The sequence below is a fragment of the Trachurus japonicus genome, chromosome 10 (genome assembly GCF_045865225.1).
Source record: "Trachurus japonicus isolate A0001 chromosome 10, Traja_1.0".
Lineage (NCBI taxonomy): Eukaryota > Metazoa > Chordata > Actinopteri > Carangiformes > Carangidae > Trachurus > Trachurus japonicus.
In genome coordinates this window covers 7,178,163-7,201,827 of record NC_140916.1, presented here as the reverse complement: position 1 = coordinate 7,201,827, position 23,665 = coordinate 7,178,163, and the positions used below count along the sequence as shown (strand labels likewise).

The 23,665-nt window shown below is 38.9% G+C and overlaps 3 protein-coding genes across 6 annotated transcripts in view; 2 read left to right on the top strand and 1 right to left on the bottom strand.

Annotated features, from left to right (window-relative positions):
• LOC146979331 (teneurin-3) overlaps nucleotides 1-2,625 on the top strand; it is a 138,056-nt gene extending 135,431 nt beyond the window's left edge. For all 4 annotated transcript variants that reach the window (XM_085789072.1, XM_085789071.1, XM_085789070.1 and 1 more), the window contains one exon: nucleotides 589-2,625. In XM_085789072.1, the coding sequence (XP_085645198.1) occupies nucleotides 589-1,341 (753 nt within the window). In that variant the 3' untranslated portion in view covers nucleotides 1,342-2,625. The remainder of the gene's footprint in view (nucleotides 1-588) is intronic.
• A 5,687-nt stretch (nucleotides 2,626-8,312) lies between these two features.
• Nucleotides 8,313-13,829, top strand: tdo2a (tryptophan 2,3-dioxygenase a). Its single transcript, XM_085789067.1, has 12 exons — nucleotides 8,313-8,409; nucleotides 8,544-8,649; nucleotides 8,775-8,865; nucleotides 9,174-9,244; nucleotides 9,758-9,885; nucleotides 9,996-10,182; nucleotides 10,385-10,492; nucleotides 10,624-10,735; nucleotides 10,954-11,011; nucleotides 11,627-11,706; nucleotides 12,085-12,175; nucleotides 12,513-13,829. Exons 1-12 carry the CDS (start codon nucleotides 8,375-8,377, stop codon nucleotides 12,664-12,666), a joined length of 1,221 nt encoding a protein of 406 aa, XP_085645193.1. The 5' UTR covers nucleotides 8,313-8,374; the 3' UTR covers nucleotides 12,667-13,829.
• ctso (cathepsin O) lies at nucleotides 12,832-22,720 on the bottom strand. Its single transcript, XM_085789068.1, has 8 exons — nucleotides 22,251-22,720; nucleotides 21,516-21,621; nucleotides 21,131-21,255; nucleotides 19,092-19,259; nucleotides 17,128-17,249; nucleotides 15,636-15,799; nucleotides 14,116-14,208; nucleotides 12,832-14,001 (listed from the first exon to the last, which is right to left on the bottom strand). The coding sequence occupies exons 1-8, from the start codon at nucleotides 22,473-22,475 to the stop codon at nucleotides 13,967-13,969; spliced, it is 1,038 nt and encodes a 345-aa protein (XP_085645194.1). The 5' UTR covers nucleotides 22,476-22,720; the 3' UTR covers nucleotides 12,832-13,966.
• Between the last annotated feature and the right edge of the window lie 945 nt (nucleotides 22,721-23,665).

Here is a 23,665-nt window from a genome sequence, read left to right as displayed (position 1 = left end):
GCACAATAAACAGAATAACAAACTATTATGCATCTCTGGCCAGCAGACAGTGTGCTTTTGATTGTGCTGGGGCCCAGACAGACAAATAATTTTCCTTTTTTCTTTTGCATCAGTATTTTGATGCTGCCGTCTCTTAATTGGATTGCTATGCATTTCATAGAATAGCAGTTTTAATTGGGCCGTATTTGCATAATAATATGTATAATAAGCAATGTGTATTTTCCTCTGTCTTGTTGTTTTTAGTTATCAGCCGAACACTTTAACAGTTTATACATTATAAAATATAAATAATAATAATATAATAATAATAAATATAAATATTGGGGTGCAGCTACTTTTAAAACAATCTTTTGAAGCTATTTATGCTAGGCTTCTTTAGTCTAATGCCCTAACACAAAAAGTGTTGCTGTAAAATTGTCATGGGGGATTTATCTACTTTTGGCTTGAGAACACAGCCTGAAAAACACCATTATCTTAAGACAGGGATGAAAAACTCTCTGAAGCAGAGCAGTAGCTGGTTCTAAATGGCCTGGAGAGTCAGGTTCTGCCATGTTCAGGCGTTAACGTTTCACTGCACTTTTCCTACAGTCCATCTCTGGGGTGCAGCAGGAAGTAACCAGACAAGCGCACTCGCTCTTGTCATTCGAGCGGCTGCCAGAGGTCCATCTCAGCCGGGGTCGCAGAGGTGAAAAGTCTTGGCTGTGGTTCTCGGCGGCGATGTCTCCCATCGGAAGAGCCGTAATGTTCGCCGTCTACAAGGGCAGCATCCACACTCACACGCTCAACGTGGCGAGTGAGGACTGTATCAAGGTTGCAACGATCCTCAACAACGCCTTCTATCTGGAAGACCTCCACTTCACCATAGAGGGACGAGACACACACTACTTCGTCAAGCCGGGCCTTCCGGACGCCGACCTCGCCGCGTTGCACCTCACTAGCGGACACAAGACTCTGGAGAACGGCGTCAATGTGACCGTTTCCCAGTCCACCACGGTCATGGATAGTCGGACTCGCCGCTTTGCAGACGTGGAGATCCGTGCCGGTGCTCTCGCTCTTCACATCCGCTACGGATCAACGGTGGATGAGGAGAAAGCGCGAGTGGTTGAGCTGGCCCGTCAGCGCGCCCTTGCCGGGGCGTGGGCACGAGAACAGCAGCGGGTGCGTGACGGCGAGGAGGGGGTCCGCCCCTGGACAGAGGGGGAGAAAAGGCAGCTCCTGAGTAGTGGAAAAGTTCTGGGGTACGATGGGTATTATGTGCTCTCTATTGAGCAGTACCCAGAGTTAGCAGACAGTGCCAACAACATCCACTTTCTCCGGCAAAGTGAAATTGGGAAGAGGTAACAATACGAGGTGCTTTTTCTGCCAAAGAGACTTTTGACGTTTTGGTGGAGACATACTGGTGGACAAAACCAACAGCAGCTGTAATCAAAGTTGCCAATATGTACCCTGAGTGTCCGTGTGTTTTTATAACTAAAAAAAGAAAAGAAAAAAAAAATACAAGCAGTCAAAAGCAATGCTGTGCATTGTGACCTAGGGACTACAGAGTAAATGTATAACTACACCAAGCCTTAACATGGCAAATTACAGGTCAGTTCCTCTGTAGCACAAGCCTTTTGGACTCTGGACTCTCAAGCAGAGGAATAGTGGTGTCTTTGGAGCAACAGTGAGCTAGTTTAGGTGTCTTATGTTTGTTTTAGTTTTTATCAAATGTGGCTCGACAGAAAGTATTCTAAGAGCAAAGGAAATGTTTACATTATGCATATCTGCACTTCTCTGGAAGTACAGGGCTCACGAGTTCACCTGCCTAGAGCCGGCAGTGTCCTTGAGCAGATGTTTGTTTTTGTTGTTTTTTTAAAAACCCAGAGACTTCTGACATTAGACTGATTCTCACCAAACAGCCACTATGTATACCAGATTTAGCACTGTAAACATCAAAATGTCTTATTCTCTTTGAAATGCTTTTAAATGAAAAAAAGGAAGAAGAAAAAAGAAACAGTTTCCATGTTCAATACCCAATATTCATTGTGGAGAAAACGGACAGCAAAGGTATGACGAACTTTGTCGGGGGAGACAAAGGCACAGCTGTGTCTTGGATAGCACAGGGACACCATGTTTTGTAAATTATGCAAGAGTTTTATGGCGTTTTTTAAAGAAACTGAATAAATGTCTGTACTAGTCATATTAACAGTAATTTATGTTGTGTTTATACATAACAAATAAACAGCTGATTTTGATTTTTTTTTTCTTTTTTTTGATTTTTTTCAGACATGTATTTCTTTTTTTATGTTCCTCCTAATATGGCTAATGTGGGGCTTCTTCACAATGCTCTGTTTAAGTAATTAACAGAAACCTGTGCATGTAGTGACAAGTATTTACAAGTGGTGATGTATCTATAACATGCAGTCAACTATTATTTCCACTAAATTTAATGTTTATTGGGCATAATGCCTTTTGACCTGGGGTCCTGTCCAATGAATATTTCATCAACACAAATATTTCATGAACCCATCTCACATAAACAAGGTTACAGTGGATCCAAATATAGATCACGTCCATGTTCTCGGTAGGTCTAATTTTTTTGAATGTTAAATGCACTCATGGATTAAAATGATATTGGGGTTCTTTTGGGTGTGTTGTTTTTTTAAGGATTGGACCAGTTTTTTCTTTCTTTTTTTTTATTCTTTTCATCTACAGCTCAGCTTGAATGATAATCAGATTTGACAAAACGTTGTGAGGTGGTGAGTTAGTCAGATACTAATTTGGATATAATACTCGCTTAAGGAAGTGTTGCTGAATATTTACGTATTCATGCCCTCAGTAGGAAAAAATAAATAAAAAATAAAACTCACAAATTACATTAAAGATTAAAAATACATCTGAGCTGCAGAACCAAGGAAGACAAATGCAGCAAAACCCTTGAAGTCAGTGGCTGGAGGCTGTTCTCAGCCGGAACGTGTACATGTAAATTGTGGGTGAAGAAAGTTTTAGTGCAAACTAACCTGAAAAGTGTAATCTACACGGTCAGCGCCGTGGTCACACAGGATGTGAGGTTCATCTGTGAACACTTATATATTATATTATGATCAGCTTTCCTCTACTCATGCTAAGTGTTATTCATCAAAGCACAGAAGAGTTTTGATGATAGAATGCATAATTCTGAAAACAACCCCTCCATATGAAAGTGATTTCTTTTTCATGGTAAACTTCAAACGGCATTTCAAACCAAATGGGAGTAGAAATATTCTTTGCTCAGAGGTTGTTTTATGCCGCTGTTTTTGACCTCCTCTCTGCTCCGCCAGCATCTCACAGATTCTTTACATCGTATCAGAGATTTAAAAAAGATAAGAAAAATGTTTCAAGACATATAGAACTCAACAAAACTAGAGTGCATGTCTTTGAGTTTGCTTGGCCCCAAATCTGAAATACACATACTGCATCTTGGAAGATCTCATCAGACTCCCTCAGGGTATAGCACCACTCTCCACCACCAAGTTATAATGAAACGTCTTATTAAAGTTCCCCTGTGAGCCATTTTCTATTGTTCCTTCACACTGAAATTACTATGAACTTATACAAACCCCCCATTTGTTTTGATACATCCATACAAAGAGTTTCAAACCCCTGCTGAAAAATCTTCAAATACAAACGCAGCTCTGCCAAATGTGTTCAAATCTTTCACTCCCTTAAAAGTCCTTTGATGCTCCCTAGTGGTACAAAGTGCATAGTTCAGACAGCTATCCAGATGACTGTTTATCTATATATCATGCAGCAGCACATTTATTAGCACTGTGCTTTCGTAGAGGACAGAAAAAAAAAGTTCTGAGCTCCAGTTTCAAATGATTCAGTCAAATTCTAGTAGTGTGTGAGCCAGATGTTCTGGAAAGAAAAAAGGCCAAAAACATCACTTTTGGATTCTCTAGGTTAATTTAAAGAGACATCAAATGGAATAGATAAAGGGCTAATATGAAAATGATCCACAGCACTGCTGCAGTATCACACTGTGACCACAGAAGGCACTGCCAAAGCAACAGTGCGGCCTATCACGACGCAGTGCAACTAGACCTACTTCAAAGGCTTATATAAAAGAGATGGCACGACATTGCAAGAACATCAAAGAACCTAAAAGCATCATGCAATAACCACATCAGAGCACTGGAAAAATGAAGCTTGTTTTATAATTCAGTCGGGCCTCAATTAATGGCCGTAACACAGAGGTAGCCATATGGAATCGCAGTGCCAAACATGAAAAGGCTGTGAAAGCCATACAGTGTGTCCCATTTCAGAATCACAATCAGCAGTCGGAGGGAAAAGCCACCGCCACATCACAGGCAGGATGAGGCCTGAGTTTGTCAGTGCAGCTTGTATTTACTCAGGTTGGGTTGATACTAGTGACTACTTTTATGCAGCACAGCGGCCTCATGTCAAACTGCTTGTTACTGCAGCGAATCAACATCTTTGAACTATAAATTTTGCATCCACCACAGGCCAAAATCTGCCGGATGTAGGGATTTAGGAAACAAGCTTACACCCAAGTTTAAATTTTTTATGGAACCTCTCCACTCCAAATCAATTACGATCACATGATGTAAAGCTTCCAGGCAGGGAAATCTGCAGTAATTTAAAGTGAGGATGAATTTATACTGCAATTATTAATGTGGTATTAGCAATGCATGATCAAGTGCATCAACCAGGCAGATTAGATAATTATGAACATAAAATAGTCAACAGGCCAAGGTCTCTAATGAGCTTCTGGTAAATAAAATAACAGTGTGTAACTGATTGCTTCTCCAAGGCCATCACACATTTCAAGTCTAAATTTACATCTCCCCTCACTGGATGTATAGATTTCCACACAGTTGCTGCGTGATATTTTTGTAAAAAAAAAAAAACATTTCTGTGTTGGTGTGTTTCCAAGACTTTTTTTTTCTTTTTACCACAGCTACTTTTTCTGCCAACAAGTGTTATTAGATTTTCACAAGCTGACATGTTCATTACTGCTTTTTCTCACCTCTTGCTGACAACCTGTGGACTGTCGCCTCACAAACTCCATCAGGACCTGTGGATGGATGAATAAAACTAAATCTGAGTGCAGCAGGAGGCGGGAAGAACGATTTTCAAAACATGAACACTATGAATTTACTGTAATGAGGGGAGAGTTTATCGTTTCCAATCTCAAACTGTAGCAGACAAAGTAAAAGAAATAAAATTGATTTGATTCGAAATTCCGACATTCAATCAGCAAAGCCACAAAACAATCTATTATTGGATTACATTTCTGAACTTAATGGATTTGTATTTCATGAAAGGAAAGAAAATAAACAGTGGAAAGGACATGTTTTATTTTCCAACAATTATTCAAGCAGCTGCACTCACGACCCTAGTGTATGAAAAAAAATCAGCCTTGTATGCAACACAAAATAACTGTCAATGTACTGTAAAAGAAAAGGAAGGTCACATTTCTCTGCAGATGTTGGTTTATTTTTCTCTTATAAAAGAATAATTATTATATTTTAAAATGAAAACCGTTTATTATGAGCTTTGATAAGATCTTTTCCTCGTGTTCACAAGGAAATGGAGATCAAGAGAGCTTGACATATGATCTTGACATACTCTAAAGCATCATTACTTTTCTAAAAAGGGAATAATGGAAATCATCTATAAGAGGCAGACATACAGCAATTTCTACCACTTATCTTGTCACTCACTGTGATGCAAATCTTTATGGCTTTATGAGGCTACGACTGAGCAAATATCCCTGCAGGACTGAGACATGATGAGTGAGTGTCAGAGTTAGTTTACTTTAACCTATAGTGACCAAACAGCAGAGGTCTGTTAGTAGAAGAAGAGTGTTACATAACGTTCCAGCAATGCAGATTAACAATTAACCTGCACTATAGTGGCTATAGATTAGACATGGACAAATTAAGAACACATTTATTTTATTTAATTATGCTAAAACTTTTATTGTTTTATATTTTTGAATAACATTATTATTTCAAGGCAGTGTAATTTACTCAAAATAATAAGTACACAATAATAACTGGAAAAAAATATATAAATCAAGATAATTTAAGTATGTGTAGTGTGTATTGTAAATGTGGGGCAAACAGATATACAGTAGTATAATGGTTATTATATCTAAATGTGTTGATGTTAACCTGATGATTACACCGATAAAAATAGAGATTTTTATCTTGATTTAATTGTATTATAATTTTACTAATCTAAAAAACACTGGATTCTTTTATATAATGACAAAAAATTGATTAAAAAATAAATATTATTTCTTAGTAAAAATATTTCTATTTCTAAAGCAACAGGCTGATCTAATATTGTTCTAATATAAACACATTCAGGTGATTTTTCTGTCATAACAAATATATTGATTTTAGTGGTCAATTATTGACAAAGCTCTTGAAATGGTTAGAGTCAGAAAAAGTCTTAAATTTAAAGCTGACGTATAGAGGAAGACAGAGGTCGTGAGTATTGCTGGCTGACACTTTACAAACCTGTGGTCGGAAACTACAGTATAACTGCACAGTTCAAGGACCATGGGGCCTGGACAGAGAAAAACAAGCTAAACTTTGATTGGAGGTTGCGTGGCACACAGGGGCAAATAAAGGCCACATCCCTGCTTTCTTTTAATGAGTGTCTCACTCAGACCTTGGAGACGGTGTGTAATGACACGTGCGTCCTATCAGTGAGATGGACAGGTGTGTGTGTGTGTGTGTGTGTGAAAGCTTCGACGACTTACCCCCACCCCCGACAGGTCTCCAGCCTCTCTCTTCAGCAGCATCCCTTCATCCCAACTAAATGGGAACAAGAACAAAGCATTTTGGGGTGGTTCTTGTTCACTCGACTGCCTTATATTGCTAGACTTGTACCATGTCCCAATTCAGAAATAGCTGCTTGTTATCATCCCTCTGATCTTCTGAGGACAGTTGCACAGGCTGCTGGGACTCCACTTGAGAAGTCTATAAAGAGTGTGGGTGAAAAACAAGGGAGCTAATGATCTTGAAGAGATTTAGAGGATTGTGGATTTTGAGGCTTACTCCGATGAAACTGGGTTAACTGTTGTTCAAAAGGAACTTGCCTGTTGTGACTGACGGTGGCTCGGGTGAAAGGGAGGGACAAGCCGATCATTATTTTTTCTACTGATTTGGCCAATCGTAAATGAAAACAAACAAACAAATGAACAAACATTTCCCGTGAATAGCGTATGGCAGCTGGTAAACAGGCCCAACTGTAATAAGAACATTTTCAGCTTCCAACAAGTATTGGACGATGACAATCTCCAGCTTGAGCAGTGTGTACAGTATAACTCATTTGTCCATTTCACTGGACACAACACAAACATAAGCATAGTGTCCTTTTTTTAAGAACAGATTACACGTCCACAAACTCACAATGACCTTGTGTAACTCAGGTGAATAAATTATTAACTAAATTGCAAATATTTACAGATGAGTCCAATGACCTACACAGTGGCATCAATGATTCCCAGAGGGCGCTGGATGCAGTGTGGACGAGGTTAATGCACAAAGACCTCAACTTACATTTATGACTCGGTGTTTATCCTTTACTGGCAGGTAAAGATTGTCAAAAACAAGAATTCCTGGTTAAATATTACTCTGATGCCATCATAGTAAATATAACCAAATTTTTCTTCAATGTGCTTTCTGTATCAATATTATTAAATATTAATTGTAGTAATATTATTAAACAGGAAATCAATTCTGTGTACTCTTGTCAGTGGGTGAGGTTTAGAATAAAAAACAAGTTTGTTCAGAAGCCAGAAAAAATTATATTTATAATAAAATATTCAAAAAATTAATATCAGAAAAAAGCAGATATCTGCCTCAGGTTTTTTTTTTTTTTTTTTGGAGGGGCGGGGGGGGCTTTATCAGCATAAACATACACCCACACACACACACACACACACACACACATATATATACATACTGTATATATACATACACACAGTAGAAAGTAAACACAGAAGATACTCCATGACCAACAACAAAGTTCACAGAGAAGTTTCCTGAATACACAATGTCTCTCTTTTAAGTGCGAGTAATTATCCATTCAAAAAGATTTATACGAGTTATACAGTATGTATCGGTCATTTGTTGTTGTGCATTTTGTTATTTGAAAAGTGTCTTGTGATCGTTCTTTCAAGCAAAGTCCAGAAGGTGGTCCCGGTTCAAGGTAAACATGGGGCAAATAGAGGCGGGCCGGATGGTGACCACATCCTCATGAGGGATTGGATGAGGTCAGTCTTTAAAAATCTGGATTGCTTTGAACACAATTTTAGTAAATATTAGTGGAGGAAGAAAGAACACATCTTTTACTACAGCTGCATTTGGAACAAGTCATGAGTGGATGTCCGTACTTTGAGAAGAGGCATTTGTACGTACAATTTGTTATTTCACCTACAATAGGGTCCAAGGACTTTGGTTGTTTTATTTTCCATGTTTGTTTCAGTTTACCAGTTTTAGTTAAAATCCAGGAGAAACAGCAGGTCATTTCTTTCTTCACTGCAGGTTATTCAAAAACAAGCCTCCAGCTTCAGAGGACAATGACGATGACGCTCAGTCAGGGGTTAACAAGGCCAGCAAAGGAGGAATCATCTATGGAGACTATCTGCAGGTAGAAAACACCACCGATCATCATCCGAGCATCACTCTCTGTGCCTGGCGTTTTAAATGAGAGATTAGTGGGATTTGAATTTGTATTGAAGTGAGTCAAAAGGTTTCTTTCTTTCCAACCCTCAGCTCGACAAAATAGTCTCAGCCCAGCTGCTGCAGAGTGAAGTAAAGGGGAATAAGATCCATGATGAGCACCTCTTCATTGTCACCCATCAAGGTAAAACTAGCATTGTATAGTAAAGAAGTGTTTTGTTTAGTTTTCTTATGGCCTCAAATGTAAAATTGCTATTTTAATCTATATTTAGTCTATATTTCAGTTGTGTTGCTGTGTAAAAATATACATAAATATTTGAATCTTTGGCAATTTGCTTAAGAAAAAGTGAAACTGCTCCAACAACAAGTGATAACAACCAAGAAGCAGATTTTTCACAAGTTTAGGACAATAACTTGTTGTGTTCAATTGTGTATTTGGTTACATAAAACTACCTTAAATGTTCATAATGCAACTTTTTGTCTTTTATTCAGCCTATGAACTGTGGTTCAAACAGATTCTGTTTGAACTTGATTCAGTGCGAGAGATCTTCATCAGTGGACATGTAAGTTTTCTGAGCCGATGTGATTGTATTCATTAAAACAAAAGACTTGAATGCAAACAAAAAATATATATATTTTAGTGTGTTGCAGTACTCATTCTCTAAGATGAGCCTGGAGCAAAAAGCATTTTGTAACTAATTTCAAACCTTTTAGATGTGAACTGTCAGTTGGACCTTGAATGCTGCTCAGAACAAGAAATCATGAAGTAGAATAACTTAACATAATCATCAGAGAGAGGATAACACTATGCTAGTCAGACCTCTTAGTACCTCAGTTGAGGAGAACATTTTATTCAATAGGAATTATTCAGTCAGTCTAGCTCTGGATCTCAGTCTGGGAAAATAAAAAGTTTTGTTCATCGCCCAAGCTGATGTTCTAAATTGAAATTAGCAGAAGTCAGAAACTCTAATTATTTCAGTAATTAGATTTGTTTTTCTCCCTCGGTTTCAGGACAAGTACTAACAAGCTTTATATGATTAGTCATAATTTCCCTAAACATCTCACTTTTCCTCCAGGTCCGAGATGAACGCAACATGCTCAAAGTCAACACTCGCATCCACAGAATCGTGATGATATTCAGGCTGCTGGTCGACCAGTTTTCGGTTTTGGAAACAATGACAGCCTTGGACTTTTTTGACTTTAGGTGAGCTTAGAACTATCTCCCCTTCAGCGCTAAAAGATTTATGAGATGCACTCAGTTTTTGCAGAGTGTGTGCGCGTAGTACGCTGACTTTTGTGTGTGCGTATTTGCAGGGAGTACCTGTCTCCCGCCTCAGGCTTCCAAAGCCTTCAGTTTCGGCTGCTGGAGAACAAAATCGGGGTCCCGGACAACCTGAGGGTTCCCTATAACCGGCGTCATTACAGGGACAATTTCAAGGGTCATGACAGTGAGCTGCTGCTCAGCACTGAGCAGGAGCCCACACTCCTAAAGCTGGTGGAGGTAAGGCCTACAGCCATAAACAACCTGCTTATCAGTTCATCAGTGTTTAGGTTTAGTTCCTCCAAGCAGGGATCACTTTATTGCAGTGTGCACCTGTGTTTTTCTAATGTATCTATTGCTGTTTCTCACTGTGAATTAGCTCTTGTGCTACTGAACTGGATAGAAATATGATGAAAAAAAAACCTTGGGTTGCTCTTCTCAGGCGTGGCTGGAGAGAACTCCTGGCTTGGAGGTGGATGGATTCAATTTCTGGGAGAGGCTGGAAATCAATATATTTGATGGGCTGAATCAAGAGAAAGAGAAAATCGAGGTAAGAGACGACTCCCAACTTTCAGAAGAAAAACTTTCCCCCGCCCGCCCTCCCCCGAGTGCACGGATGATTGACAAGAGACTGTATTTTTATTTATGGGTTTGTTGTGTTGTTGTTGTTGTCGGAAAAAGAAAATGACAGATTCTGAGGAGAAAGAGGAACTGATGGCTGAGCTGGCCAAACAGAACGAGCTCTTCACTTCCCTGTTTGATGAAAAGCGCCACGACCATCTGCTTAGCAAAGGTGAGTGCTCTCAACGCACTGAAAATCTGTCCAATTAACTGAATCATCCCTCTGGTGTCAAGGGCTCATACATTTGTTTGTGGTCTGGCTTTGAACAGTGGGTCTGTACTTTATTTTAATTACTTTGTCAGCTTTAATATTTAGTTTTCTTGCTCACAGAACTACATGAATAAAAAAATATTAATTTCACTTAATATATTTTCTACTTTTCTAACCAGGTGAGAGGCGGCTCTCTTACAAGGCTCTACAAGGTGCTTTGATGATCTATTTCTACAGGTACGTGCTTTTTTACAGCGTTTTCTTACCTTCAGCAGTCCAGTAAAAACTCTGCTGACACAGTGTATCCGTGTCACGCTTGCTTCAGATTCACAATGTTATAATAAAGATTAATAAAGTTAACTTCTCCGAGACGGTTCGGGTCTTAACATCTTGCTTAAGAGCACCTGTGATCCCTGAGGCATGGGCACTAAAAATCCCCATGTCACATCCCTTCTTTTTTTTTTTTAATACTCTGTCAGCCACCGAGGTCGGGTGATATCTAGCAGCTGTAAAACACCAGCAGTTGGACTCTTTGTGTTGTTTCCTCACTCAGAGTGTCTTTGGCGGTTTTAGCTCAAAGGTGTGGTAACCAGCTTTTTTAAAACCACCGTGGTAAAGACGTAACGTCACAACGCTCATTAAGACTCAGCGAGAGTCAAAAGTCATATGACAAGTCACTGAAAGGTGATAATGAACGTGAAACTCCAGGGTTTAGGATGTTAATGACATTGTGGGTATTGAATAGGCGATAGTTGCTCTTGTTGTACAACTGCTATCAACACCAACCATGAATCACTTCATGCATCACTATCACCTTTCCTCAACTCTCCAAAATCCTCTCCTACCTTTCAGGGAGGAGCCGAGGTTCCAGGTTCCTTTCCAGCTGCTCACATCCCTCATGGACATCGACACTCTGATGACAAAATGGAGATGTAAGTAGAACAGCAACTCTCGGTTTTTGCTCCTGTTGATTCAAAACAGAAAAATGCAGGAGATAAAATAATAACGAAACAAAACAAAAAAAAACAACAAACTAATTTCTAGAGGAAAACTGTGCTTCAGTGTTTTTTTGCCCAAAGGCAACGTTGAGCAAGTTTACAGAACTAAAGTTGGTTCACGACCTCAGAGGCAGGAGAATCGGATATCATCCTCCACGCCTGCTGATCAATCCGACAACCTATTCCCAACAAATACATTTTTAACTCATCTTTGCCTCAATTACGTCCAAACAATTTATAGCTCAAATGAAACATGCAGAGGGAAAAACAACGCTCATGTCATGTTGAATGTTTCTGTCTTTTTGTTTTCAGACAATCACGTATGCATGGTGCATCGTATGATTGGCAGCAAGGCCGGCACAGGGGGCTCATCTGGCTACCACTACCTGAGATCTACTGTCAGGTATTGTGCGCTGTAAACTTTAACCCACTGATTAAACACTTTACATTTCAAGTATCTTAAACACTTCAGAGTTAATCTAGGTAAGGACAGGATACTTGCTGCTCTGCGCTTATCTAAATTACCTGTCATATGGTCTCTTCATCCAGACATGCACAAACTGTATTTAAAGTTCATTTCGAGGGAATTACAACACAGGTTCTTTATTCAATACTATTCATTAAATCTTAGCAGCAGTTTAATTTAGCTTTTTGTCCTTCAGAGTGCTATTTGAGACGGATGTTTAATTATATTCCAAGAGTGCATGACTTAAATATTAAATCATCTTCTTTCCCTTTAGCGACCGCTACAAAGTGTTTGTGGATCTGTTCAACCTGGCCACATTCCTGGTGCCTCGGGACTGGGTGCCCAAGCTGAATCCCAATGTCCACACCTTCCTGTACATGGCCGAGTGCTGCGACAGCTCCTACTGCAGCAGCGAAGACTCGGACTAGAGTCGGCAGACCACCTCACAACTGCGGATCACTTGAGCACCTGAAAGGTTTTAATGGAAAAACAAGGAGAGAAACACACATTTAGTTGAAAGGATAGATTATGTTTCAGTCTAAGATATGCACATCAGGTCAGCAAATTTTTTTTTCTTTCTCTCAAGAAATGAATGAGGGAAGTGTTAAATACAATCTGTTTGACCACAAAGTACCTAAATATTACACATTATTATGAAGGCAAAGTGGTTGACAGTGTAAAACACCAAAATACAGGATATAAAATGTATATTTAAATTTTCAAGCAAGCAAAGTAAAAACTGGTGACACTAATAGCACATCAAATTTGCTAAAGATGAGGAGGAAAACAGAACAAAACAGTGAATTACTGGTTTATTATTTACATCAGGCTACAGATCCTGTGACACAGCGTTTGACCCTGAATCAATCAAACGTCCGTAGAAAACTATTTTACTCTGATCTCTAATCCCTACCGGTCACACAATATAGCAGATGGCTCCTTGATAAGATTCGCTTTAGATGTTTTCTCAATAAAAAAAAAAAACTATGCTAATTCACTGCAACTGACCTGAAAGCAAATGGATCGGTGAGAGCAGTGATCAAACTGCCGGTGAGTTTTTACAAATGCATCATCTGTCATGGGAGTGTGTGGGGAGTGTGTGGGGAGGGGGAGGGGGAGGTTGTCAGAGATGGAGCTATTTCAGACTAATGAGATGTGGTATAGGTGCAAACCTCTGTGTAAACAAATCAATGTCAGTATCTATAATAAGACAATTTGTACAACGTTACCGCAGACATATGAAATGGGAAGCATAGCATTTGTACATAATGTTAATAATGTGGTTGTTGTAGAAGTGTTTTGTATAGTATTCTATATGGTTAAATTAATTTTGTTATGTATTTATGCAGTGATTATGTGATCTCTGTATAGATGAACTTGACTTATATTGCCCATGACATGTATCTACCTTATATATTTAAACAGATACATATTTTGTACAGTGCATTTATTCTTGTTATTAGTTTTGCAGTGGTGTGTGTATGTGTTAATCGCTCAGTCATGACCCAACATTTATCAACATATGAAGAGATTTATTTTGTTTTAGTGATGCAAGATGGTGACACTTCAATAAAAAATGTTTTTAAAGTGACACTTGAAGGAAAACAGATGACTGATTTCAATTTTGGCAGCCAGGAGCCACACACTCTCACACACAAACATACACACACACACTCACTCACACACACAAACACAGTGACACTGACAAAAATATACACGGTGTTGTTGTTAAAGGAAGACTGCTGCCACAGAATCTGCAATACCTGGGAAGATAAAAAAAGAAAGACGCATCAATGCCTGAGGGGATAGTGGGCAGAGCAACACAAACTGAAGGAAGATACGAGCGGAAAATGAAAAGAAGCAAAGATCACACTTACCACAAATGTTGTCGCCAATTTTTATGTAAACATAACCCTCGTTCCCCCATGTGGTTCCCCAGGAGTTCTGCACAATCCAGTATGGAATATCCCCTAAGACCGACAACATGCATTTCAGGATTGAATTATTTACAGGGTAAAGGCGCAATAGTGGTGTGTGTGTGTGTGTGTGTCTGTGTGTACACTGCAGCTGCAACCACTTTAAACCCTTACATAATAACTGACATCCTTGTGTAATACCCACAAAATGCGAGTGTGTGTGTGTGTGTGTATGTATGTGTGTGTAATAATTAATGATGGAAAATATGAAATGCCACTGTGTGTCATGGCTGAGAACACACAACAAACACACTCAAGTTTTCACAGTGATTTTGTATTTCATGATAAAATAAACCGTCCAAGTGATCGGAACTTCTATACTTAGAAATGTATCGTGCAACATGACGTCAGGACGAACACACACGAGTCTGATGTTTACCAACTCGGCAGGTCATTGTGTACTTAAGAGGAACAACAGGGCATGGAGAAGGTTAAAGCTGACGCACTAAAACGCAAAAATAATAAAATAAAACAAACAATGTGAAACTGGAAAAAAAAAATCAGAATAACAGGTTAGATTCTGATTTAAATTCTTATCTTTCTTAAAAAATTACAGAAACATTTCACAACTTGTTAGAAATTAAGAAAATAAATTAATCAGAAATTACCATGCATATCTGTGTAAAATACTGTTGATGGCTTAAAAAGGTTATAACAAAATGCTGGTATTAAACTGAGTCTCCAAGCATCAACCAATGGATGGACAAAGTGAAAGAAATGTGTTTAATGGAAAAGATTATTTTCTCTCTCTAGAGGAGCAACCTTTCCCAGGAAATGGGAGAAATGGACTGCTTTTGTCAAAACAACTGAGGACGCTACACACTAACAAGTAAAGACACTGGACATTATATCTAAGACTTTCAACTGAGGAGCCCCATGTTTTCGTCTGTGTTTTTGTTTTATTTTCTTGACAGTTTGTTGTTAACTTGTTTTCTCTTAAACTGAAAATACTAAATAAAAAGTATCAAAAAAAAAAAAGAATTTACCATGCAAGCGCTGACAACTTCAGCACATTAAGAAAATTACAAAATGAAGGCTTGTTAATTTTTACTGGAAACAAGAAACTCTCACACCTCACTGGCAGACCGTTCATTTGATATAAGTAAATTATAACATGAAGACACAAGAGTTAGCTAAAGGGCTTAAAATACCTTGTTCTCTCCACTTTTGTTTTAGCTCTTAATTAGGGGGGATGAGACACTGTTACTAAAGCAATTTGTGATTAAAGCTGATTACGAGTGGCATATTTCTCCCTAAAAGACTTGCCAAGTGCATTTGCTTTTTAAAATTACTTCAACAAACCCTGGGGCGGTGAAACTTTATTGGCCTTAAAAAAAAGTAACTATTAGCTTTAAGTAAAATCTGTCACTGAATTGCTGAATTGCAATTCTATGTCATGTCAGTGCGGCGGCAGTGTGTACCAGTCGTGTCGTATCCAACAACCAGAACAGCGTGATTAGACCATTGGCTGGAACAGTGGTGCTGGATGATCCCTCCCAGGTAGTCCTGCCAGCTGACAGCATCCACCACAACCGCCAAAGGACCTCGCTCCACCAGCTGACCCATCATTGCCTCCTCTTGACCACTGACAAACAGAAAAAAACAACACTGTACTCTTGGCAGCTTGTGTGGCCTTGTGATTACACAGTTCTTTTTTTTAAAGGGTTATTATGTAAGATATCCTGCAGTCACATTGAAAGATGGTCAGGGATGTACGTAGCAGGCTATGCACTTTAAGCATAATATTGAGGTTATTCATTGATATATTTTGCATCTTCTTACCGTCTCCTGTCTCTTACCTCTCCTCTTCCTCTCCCTCGTCATATTTGTGCATCAGTTTATTAACATTTGTTGCATAGATATTTTCTCATTGATAAAATTTGCTTTTTTCCTCATTCTCTATGACATATGCAGGCATCCTGTGTCACCACATCTTGTCCTTGCCACCAGACAGTTCCCACTGGGGGTAGCTGTGATACCCTCTTCTGCCAGGCTTATGACATATGGGGCGCTGAGGGGTCGCGGAGCTGAGAGCCGGTGCCAAAACTATATTGAATAAAAGGCGTTTTGCATCACAATCATCTTGAGGAGGAGGCTTGTCTTGTTGAAACTCTATTAACATGTTTTGTTTTTGCTGTGCAGCGATAAAGATCTGGAAGGTTAAGACTTCACTGTGACCCCCTGAGGCTCCCTCTTGAACAAGTGGCCACTTCCTACGGTTTCATGAACTCCGCGGCCCTGCACTCTGGTCCTGTTTGAAAACCTTCTGTACCCTCTGACCTGCCCCTGTCGTGTGAAAGGTCAGATGGTTGTTGGAAAGAAGAATAGCAGAAGCATGACATTGACATCTTCACTTTGCTTTCCCATTTTTTTCCTGTTTAACATATTTCTAAAAAAAATACAATGATATGTATTTTATATTTATTAACTGTATAAATGAAACACTATATCTAATATGAGTTGTATTGAATGAAAGGAAAGAAGACTATGAAATCTCCATCAGCTCTGAAAAACAACCCTGATGTGAGCTATTAGCTATACAGTACTATGCTAAAGAGAGAGAAAGAAAGAAAAAAAAACTGACATTACATATTCATGAGTGTGAGTCAGAATCCTTTCAATATTAAATACAGAGGATCTGAATTCACTTTACCTCTAAATAAGCTTTAGGCAAAAATAACTGGCCCAGAGTCAAGAACCTCTGAGCTACTGAGCAATCCATGTCTGTGTTGACACAGTAAACACTCTGGTCTGTCGTTGCGCACGGCCAATCCCCTTCCCCTCTCTCCTCTGTCCTTGGTGCTTTTATGAAAACCACATTAAAATTACATGTGGTTTAACCAAGATATAGCAGCCAGCGTTAATTTTTAGCCTTTATTGCTCCTGGACAACCTACAAAAATGTGTCTTTTACCTGAAGTCATGTGCAGTAAAGTTCTTCACAGCGACGCCGTCATGTGACTGGGAGAAAAAATGGCAGATTCCCGTCTTGGCCTTGTAGGGATACTCAGACTGAGGCACCAATTTCACTCTGGTCTAGAAAGAAAATAATGGTTCATCTCAGTTGAGTGTGTTCCCTGAATACAAAAATATCCATTCATCTTGTTTATGACAGACTCTGGTGTGTGAACTATAGGGAGCGCAAATCATATTTTGCGAACTCCCGCGACATATTCTCTCTCCAATTAAAATACATGATGATATATCATTTTTAAATATATTTTATGCAACACAGTCGTCTTTCATAAACAGTCACTTTATAGAGGCAGAAATTCTTTCGTGTATGAAGTCATTAGTCACTGAATAAGTCACAAGTCATTGAATAAATTCATAGTGAAGACATGAATTGTTATGGACCCAGAAACGACTCTTTCCTACATTAAAGTATGAAACTGACTTACAGAAACAAATCCCTCTCTCACAAACACATGAGCTACATTTAGCACATCAAAGAAAATAAACGGGAGAAAATACTTGGAATCTCCATAATGTAACAATAAGGCTGTGTGATTGTCACTTATATAAGAGGTAAGACCTGGAGGACAGTGATTGTGTGAATCCTGAACTTTCTATCTCACTCAAGCACAGAAAAACACTGAGGTCCTGACTAATCAGCTGTAGTTTCATCTTTTCAAAAAGAGATCTGAGGTGAAATATAAAATTAAATATCTGACTATTCTGCAACCTGTGTAATGAGCTGATCCCAGATTTTCTCCCCACATGAAATGACAGAAATGTAATATGTTCATCTCAGGACCAAATATTTCATACTGCAGGCATCCTACAGATATTACAGGGGCCCAGAAAGTCCTTACTATTACTGTTAAAGTCATATGACTGCTGTGTAATATCTGCAATGGATTAGACAAGAGGAGAAACTGAGTCTCTGAAACATGCACCAGCCCACAGTGGTTAAAACAGTTGTGATTACTTTTTGTCATTTTTTTTTTACGTAGCTGCTGGGCTTGGCCCTGCGTCAACAGGTCATTATTCTCCACTTCATTTCTAAAACTTCAATTCGTCCATACTCTTTGTTTCTCCATAGCTGCAACTTAGTAACATTCCCATAACAAACTGCTGAGGTGTAACTATTTTATCACTGTCTGGATTTCATTTCTGACCATTTTTTTTGACAACCCTGCAGCAAATGTTAAGTGCATTGATTTTTATTTTGCATCAACCCACAAATCGGGCTGGCAGATCATCTGGTCGGCCCACGGCCGGCTGCAGAGAAGCCTCCGACGAAATCCACAATGAAGTCGCCCAGACAGAAATCCCGCTGGCTAATTTCACCGAGGCTGAAACTGCTGAAAGACACCAGTAGAATCCGTTTCCCTGGTAACACATGACGCCTCCGGGAAATTCCACCATTGAAGATTAGCAAATACAACATCAGCAGCTTTGGTTTCAGCCAAAGGTCTCCAGCTGCAGTGTAACTCACAGTCAGCCACTCTTAATATTGTGTGTATTACTGGATTAATTTGAGAATCTAACGATATTTAAAAATCAAATCTCATTTGTAGACACAGTAATCATTAGCTGTGTACCTCTATTGTAAACCTATCACACAGTTTATTTAATTTTCATTTTCATCCTGATGGGTTTTCAACATTTCATTTAACCTATGCTTCATAGTCTAGTTAAGGATACATTTATTAAAAATCATTTGTTGTCCTGTTGTGTTGTTATGAAGTAGAGACTGGAGATTATCTGAATTAAAAAGTCATGTGTTATTAGACTCATTCATTCAATAAATAATTTCTTCTTTGAATGATGGTGCCTCCTATGAGAACGTGTTGTTAATTATACAATTGTCATAGTCATGCAATAACTGGAAATATGTTAAAGGCCTTATAATATGTAGAAATATCATCATACCTGTTTTAACCAACTAAGCGCAGCAACTGGAGAGCCTCCGTTGCAGCCTTGGTTTTTCAATGAGCAGTCCACAACCTGCTGCACACTGAGCGGCTCCAGCTGTGAGCCTCCTATAGCGTGGACCGACTGCATGGCACCAACAACGCTGAACGCCCAACAACTCCCACACTGCGAAGACAGCATGATGATAATCAGAGAAAAACAAAAGAAGAAATTATTCTATTCAAACAGAAAAACATCGGCTCATCTTTCAGTCCTCAGAGGGGAAAATTATTGTTCATTTGAATGTTTTTTTCAATGAAAACTTCACTAAGACAAATGGATTTTTCTTTTTTTATTGAACACCGCTCTCTTCTGCACTTCTGCAACCCTGCAGGCAACACAGAATTTAGATAAAATTTAAAATGTAGTTTGGATGGTGGGTAAGAACCAACTAACCTTCACAGATTAGAGATTATCACTATAATTTTGGATATGATGGTATTTAAAATAAATATCTTTTGATCAGGCCTCTACAGCGAGTGCGGCTGATGTACATGGTGATGAGGTGAGATGATCTGGCCGGTCTGGGTGAACTGTGACTAATTGTTTTCTGCTGCCATCTACTGACAGAAACTCCTCAGGTACTCTGTGGCCAGAGAAAATCTTAATTTCTGATTCAGTTAATGCACTTAAGCTTCGAGGCTGCAGATCATCTGAGTCCTGTTAATAGCAAAAGTTCATCTTATACAACCTTATATGATATATGTTATGTTGCTTTGCTGAAATTGAGAAAACATAGTGTGTTTTTCCTGTGCAACATTTAATGCATCAGATTATGTTTAGTTCACTTGCTCAGCATAAATTCCCATAAATGTGATGAAAACCTGAGCCCTGCATGTAAAAAAAGAAAAAAGAAAATCCAATATTTTGTTGCTCTGATGGCTTCAAATCAATACTGAAACCAAAATCAGTCATTATTACTTGGACTGGTGATAAGCATGTGCTGAGTACACAGAATATTAGGACCATCTGCTCTCTCCTTGAAAGCGCTGAAATGCACTTGAGTCATAAAAGTGGAATCAAGGGAAAGCAAAACTGGATCAAGCTGAATTTATGAGATGTGAGGGGCTTAATATTTTGTGTCTTTGTGCGTGGTACTGCATTTTATTCTCTGACTATCCATATCTGTCTGATGTGGAAATTTCGCCCAGGCAGGTTCACAGACAGAGCCATGGAAAAAGAAAGGAGTGGGGAAGGCAATATCTGGACAGGAAAAAACTGCAGCTGAGCAGAGTGATGGGTGAGAGTGGCCATACAAGACACCTGTCCCTGGAGTGGTAAGCCTTACCTGAATTCAAGTGAGTAAAATATATGTTATCGCCTCGGCTTTTCCTGTATGGGCTCTGTCTCTCCCTGAGGAACAACAGTTTTACAGTATAAATATCATCCCCGCCGGCAAATGAAGCGACCGAGGAGGTAAAGGACAAAAAAGAGCACAGAGTGAACCTGTGAGGACGCCCGCACCAGCTCCATCTCCATCTCCCCAACACCGTCCCTTTTTGTGTCCCCAGGTCCAGACCGCTCTCTGAGCAAAAACTCACACTTAATTACTTCGTTTGTCATTTTCACCTTCTTTTCATTTACACGACTAAAGTCTCTCTTGACTCAAAAACACCTCGCTCTGTTACTTCGCGTTTGACTTTCACCTACTGAGGAGGAAAAGTTTCTATGTGTTAACCTTTTATCTAATCAGGATGTTAGATCTTTCTGTGAAGTTGGAGATATTCCTGCGAAACTTATGAATTAAACAATTTCGTTTGAACTTCCCTGTGCTGCGAATCATGAACTTTATATTAGTGTACACGTACAGTAAAGACTGAAAAACAAAGAATGTAAACATTCTGAGTGCATAATTTCCCTTGAAATGATAAAATGTCTTAATAAAAACAAAAACAAACAGACATCGATTAGTTTGGACGTAAGCAGACGGTGCCTCTGCCCCTTCACTGTATGCCTGTCTATACACTAGATATCTAATCTCTCTGTGTAATGCTTACTGCGAGTTGGTTCTGGACCGGTGCCACCACCGCTTTGTCCCGCCAGTCAAATTTGGCCGGGAGCCCCTCTGTCTCCCGTCCAGTGAAGAGGGGAGCTGTGTCAGTGTTTGCTCGCAGGTTGAGATCTGTGGAGAACAGATGCAGTTCAAAGTCACTCCTGGATACAAACACGCACGTAAACAGTGACTGTGCAGTTTCAGCACAGTCATCTGGTAGGTAGCACCCTCAGTTCAGTTTCAAACAATCCACTGGACCAGTATGAGTAAGTCACAGTGAAGCAATTCTTTTTTACAACCCATCCAGCAGCTGTAATTAACAAAGATAGACTCCATGCAGCTGTTCTGACCCTGCAGACTTTAAGATATATGACAAAAATTCAGTCTACCTCTGAATTCCTCCTGTGAGAGATCAGAGAAGCAGTTGATGCCATACTTGGCAGACTGCAGTGCTGTGGAAAATGAGTTCAGGAATGCGTGTCGCTTTGTAGCATCCTGCAAAACAAATACAAAACAACATATTACAAGGTGGTAGATTTTAACTGGGGGAGCAACAAAAATGGATGCAACTCTGGTCATGAGATGAGGAGTGGTAAAAATATACTTGGATAGCATAATAAGAATGAGCAGGGGAACAGATGATCTTCTCTTACATAACACAGCAAGTGTTTCTACTGTTGTTGGAACATGTGGGTCAGGGTTTATCTGTATTGTAGTATCTGTTGGCTAACCAGTATTGAATAGAGACACAAAAAAAGAGAGAAAAAATATTTTAATATATATTTAGTCAAGATTTTTATGAGTATTTCCTTTTTTATTTTTAAATTAACACTGCAATTCAACTAAATTTCAGACAATAATAGTACATTTTACTCCACCACAGTCATCTGACATTTACAGTTACTATTAATTTGTAAATTTAAAGAGATAAAAGAGATTAAACGCTCAAAACGTAGTGTAATACATGTTACAATCAAAATACATATAATATAATGCTGGTTAATGATAATCTAGTATAAGGGGGCGTGGTCTGTAGTGACGTTTGTTTTTGGAGCGTGGAGCTTTGTAAATAAAGTTTTTCCTGTGTCTCTGTCCCTCTCCCTCACTCGGACCACATGTGTTACCTGGAAATAGACGTGACGCCGGTTGAATTCCTCGCTGTTGACCTCATAGCGGCGGTCAAACTGTTTCCTGAACGAGTCGAAATCCGCCGCAGAGTCATTCAACTTCTCCCGCGTCTGCTGCACCGAGCTGACGCCGTGTTGGTGTTGACAGCCCAGAGGAAACAAGGCAGAGCAGACGGTGATTAAAACAGCAGCCACAGACACAGACAGCTGGATGGCCCTCATTTGACCAGCCACTGTGACTGGTTTGGTTCAAGAGACGCGACACGGATTCAAAACGAGGAAGTGCGAGATTTTAGATGCTCGCGGAAAAGGTTCAGGTCAAAGTTCGGCACATGCGCAGTGACCAAGAGGCGCTTTAGAAACAGAAAGTAAAATGTAAACACAAATCACAGGTGCGAGCAATTCAAACAACTCCTGAAATGTTCTCATTGGCATTAAATGTGGCACGAAAGAACTGGCACACAATGTGTTTCAAAAGAACTCTATTGACTCTATTGTTCAACAAATAAAACTCATTTAATTAGACTTTCAAAGTTGTGAATTTTGAGCTCATTGCAACTGCAACATGAAGTATAAAGGGCTCAGTCAGATTAGTCTCATAACTAATAAAAAAAAATATTGCTATTTTATTATGTATAGTTTGTTCTTTATATTTTACTATTTTATTATGTATAGTTTATATTCTTATTCTTTATATTCTTATACTATATGTTGTTATCGTCACTGTGTGTTTGTGTAATGTTTGTGTAATGCTGCTGCTGCGCTATAATTTCCCAGCTTGGGATCAATAAAGTATATCTATCCATCTATCCATCTATCCATCTATCTATCTATCTATCTATCTATCTAACAAAACTAAAACATTTCACAAGCCTTTCTGACTTTATGAACAAACAGTCAACTCCTATACAGAGACATCAACAGCTACGTATATGGAATAAGTCTTCAGTGAGCTCTCCACATGCCATACAGTACATTACCTGGATGCCATACTAATACACAGAGAAGGAGGTCAGCAGCATGATACGTGTGTGCAAGTCAGGTCTCGCATACAACAGTGGCTGAACACAGATTCATAAATAATAATAATAATCCCATTATTACTATAATATTATTTCAAAAACAATACTTATGGTGTAATGTAAACACAACACAGATGTTTGATTGACTTTTGTGCTTTATTTACCTTGGTACCAAATAATGCCTTGTTTTTAATCTTATTTTTTTTTATCTTCTGATCTTCAATTATAGTTTATACATGATGAATTGCTTTTAAATCTGTTGAAATGTTATTTTATGTCATTTCTCTCTTAATTGGAAATAAACTGTTGTGAAATCAAATAGGCTATATGCATTTTTAAAATCCTGTTTAGCCAGATATAAATTTTCACGATATTTATATCAAATATTAA

Bases quoted from the DNA above. Each gene is read 5' to 3' on its own strand.
- ctso (XM_085789068.1), bottom strand. From the start codon at position 22,475: ATGAGGGCCATCCAGCTGTCTGTGTCTGTGGCTGCTGTTTTAATCACC. The intron at 17,250-19,091 runs GTATGATGATAT...TTTTCTTTCTAG, and splicing joins CGCTTAGTTGGTTAAAACAG to ACCAGAGTGAAATTGGTGCC. The intron at 14,002-14,115 runs GTAAGTGTGATC...TTATCTTCCCAG, and splicing joins AATTGGCGACAACATTTGTG to GTATTGCAGATTCTGTGGCA.
- tdo2a (XM_085789067.1), top strand. From the start codon at position 8,375: ATGAGTGGATGTCCGTACTTTGAGAAGAGGCATTT. The intron at 11,012-11,626 runs GTACGTGCTTTT...CCTACCTTTCAG, and splicing joins TTGATGATCTATTTCTACAG to GGAGGAGCCGAGGTTCCAGG. The intron at 11,707-12,084 runs GTAAGTAGAACA...TTTTGTTTTCAG, and splicing joins TCTGATGACAAAATGGAGAT to ACAATCACGTATGCATGGTG.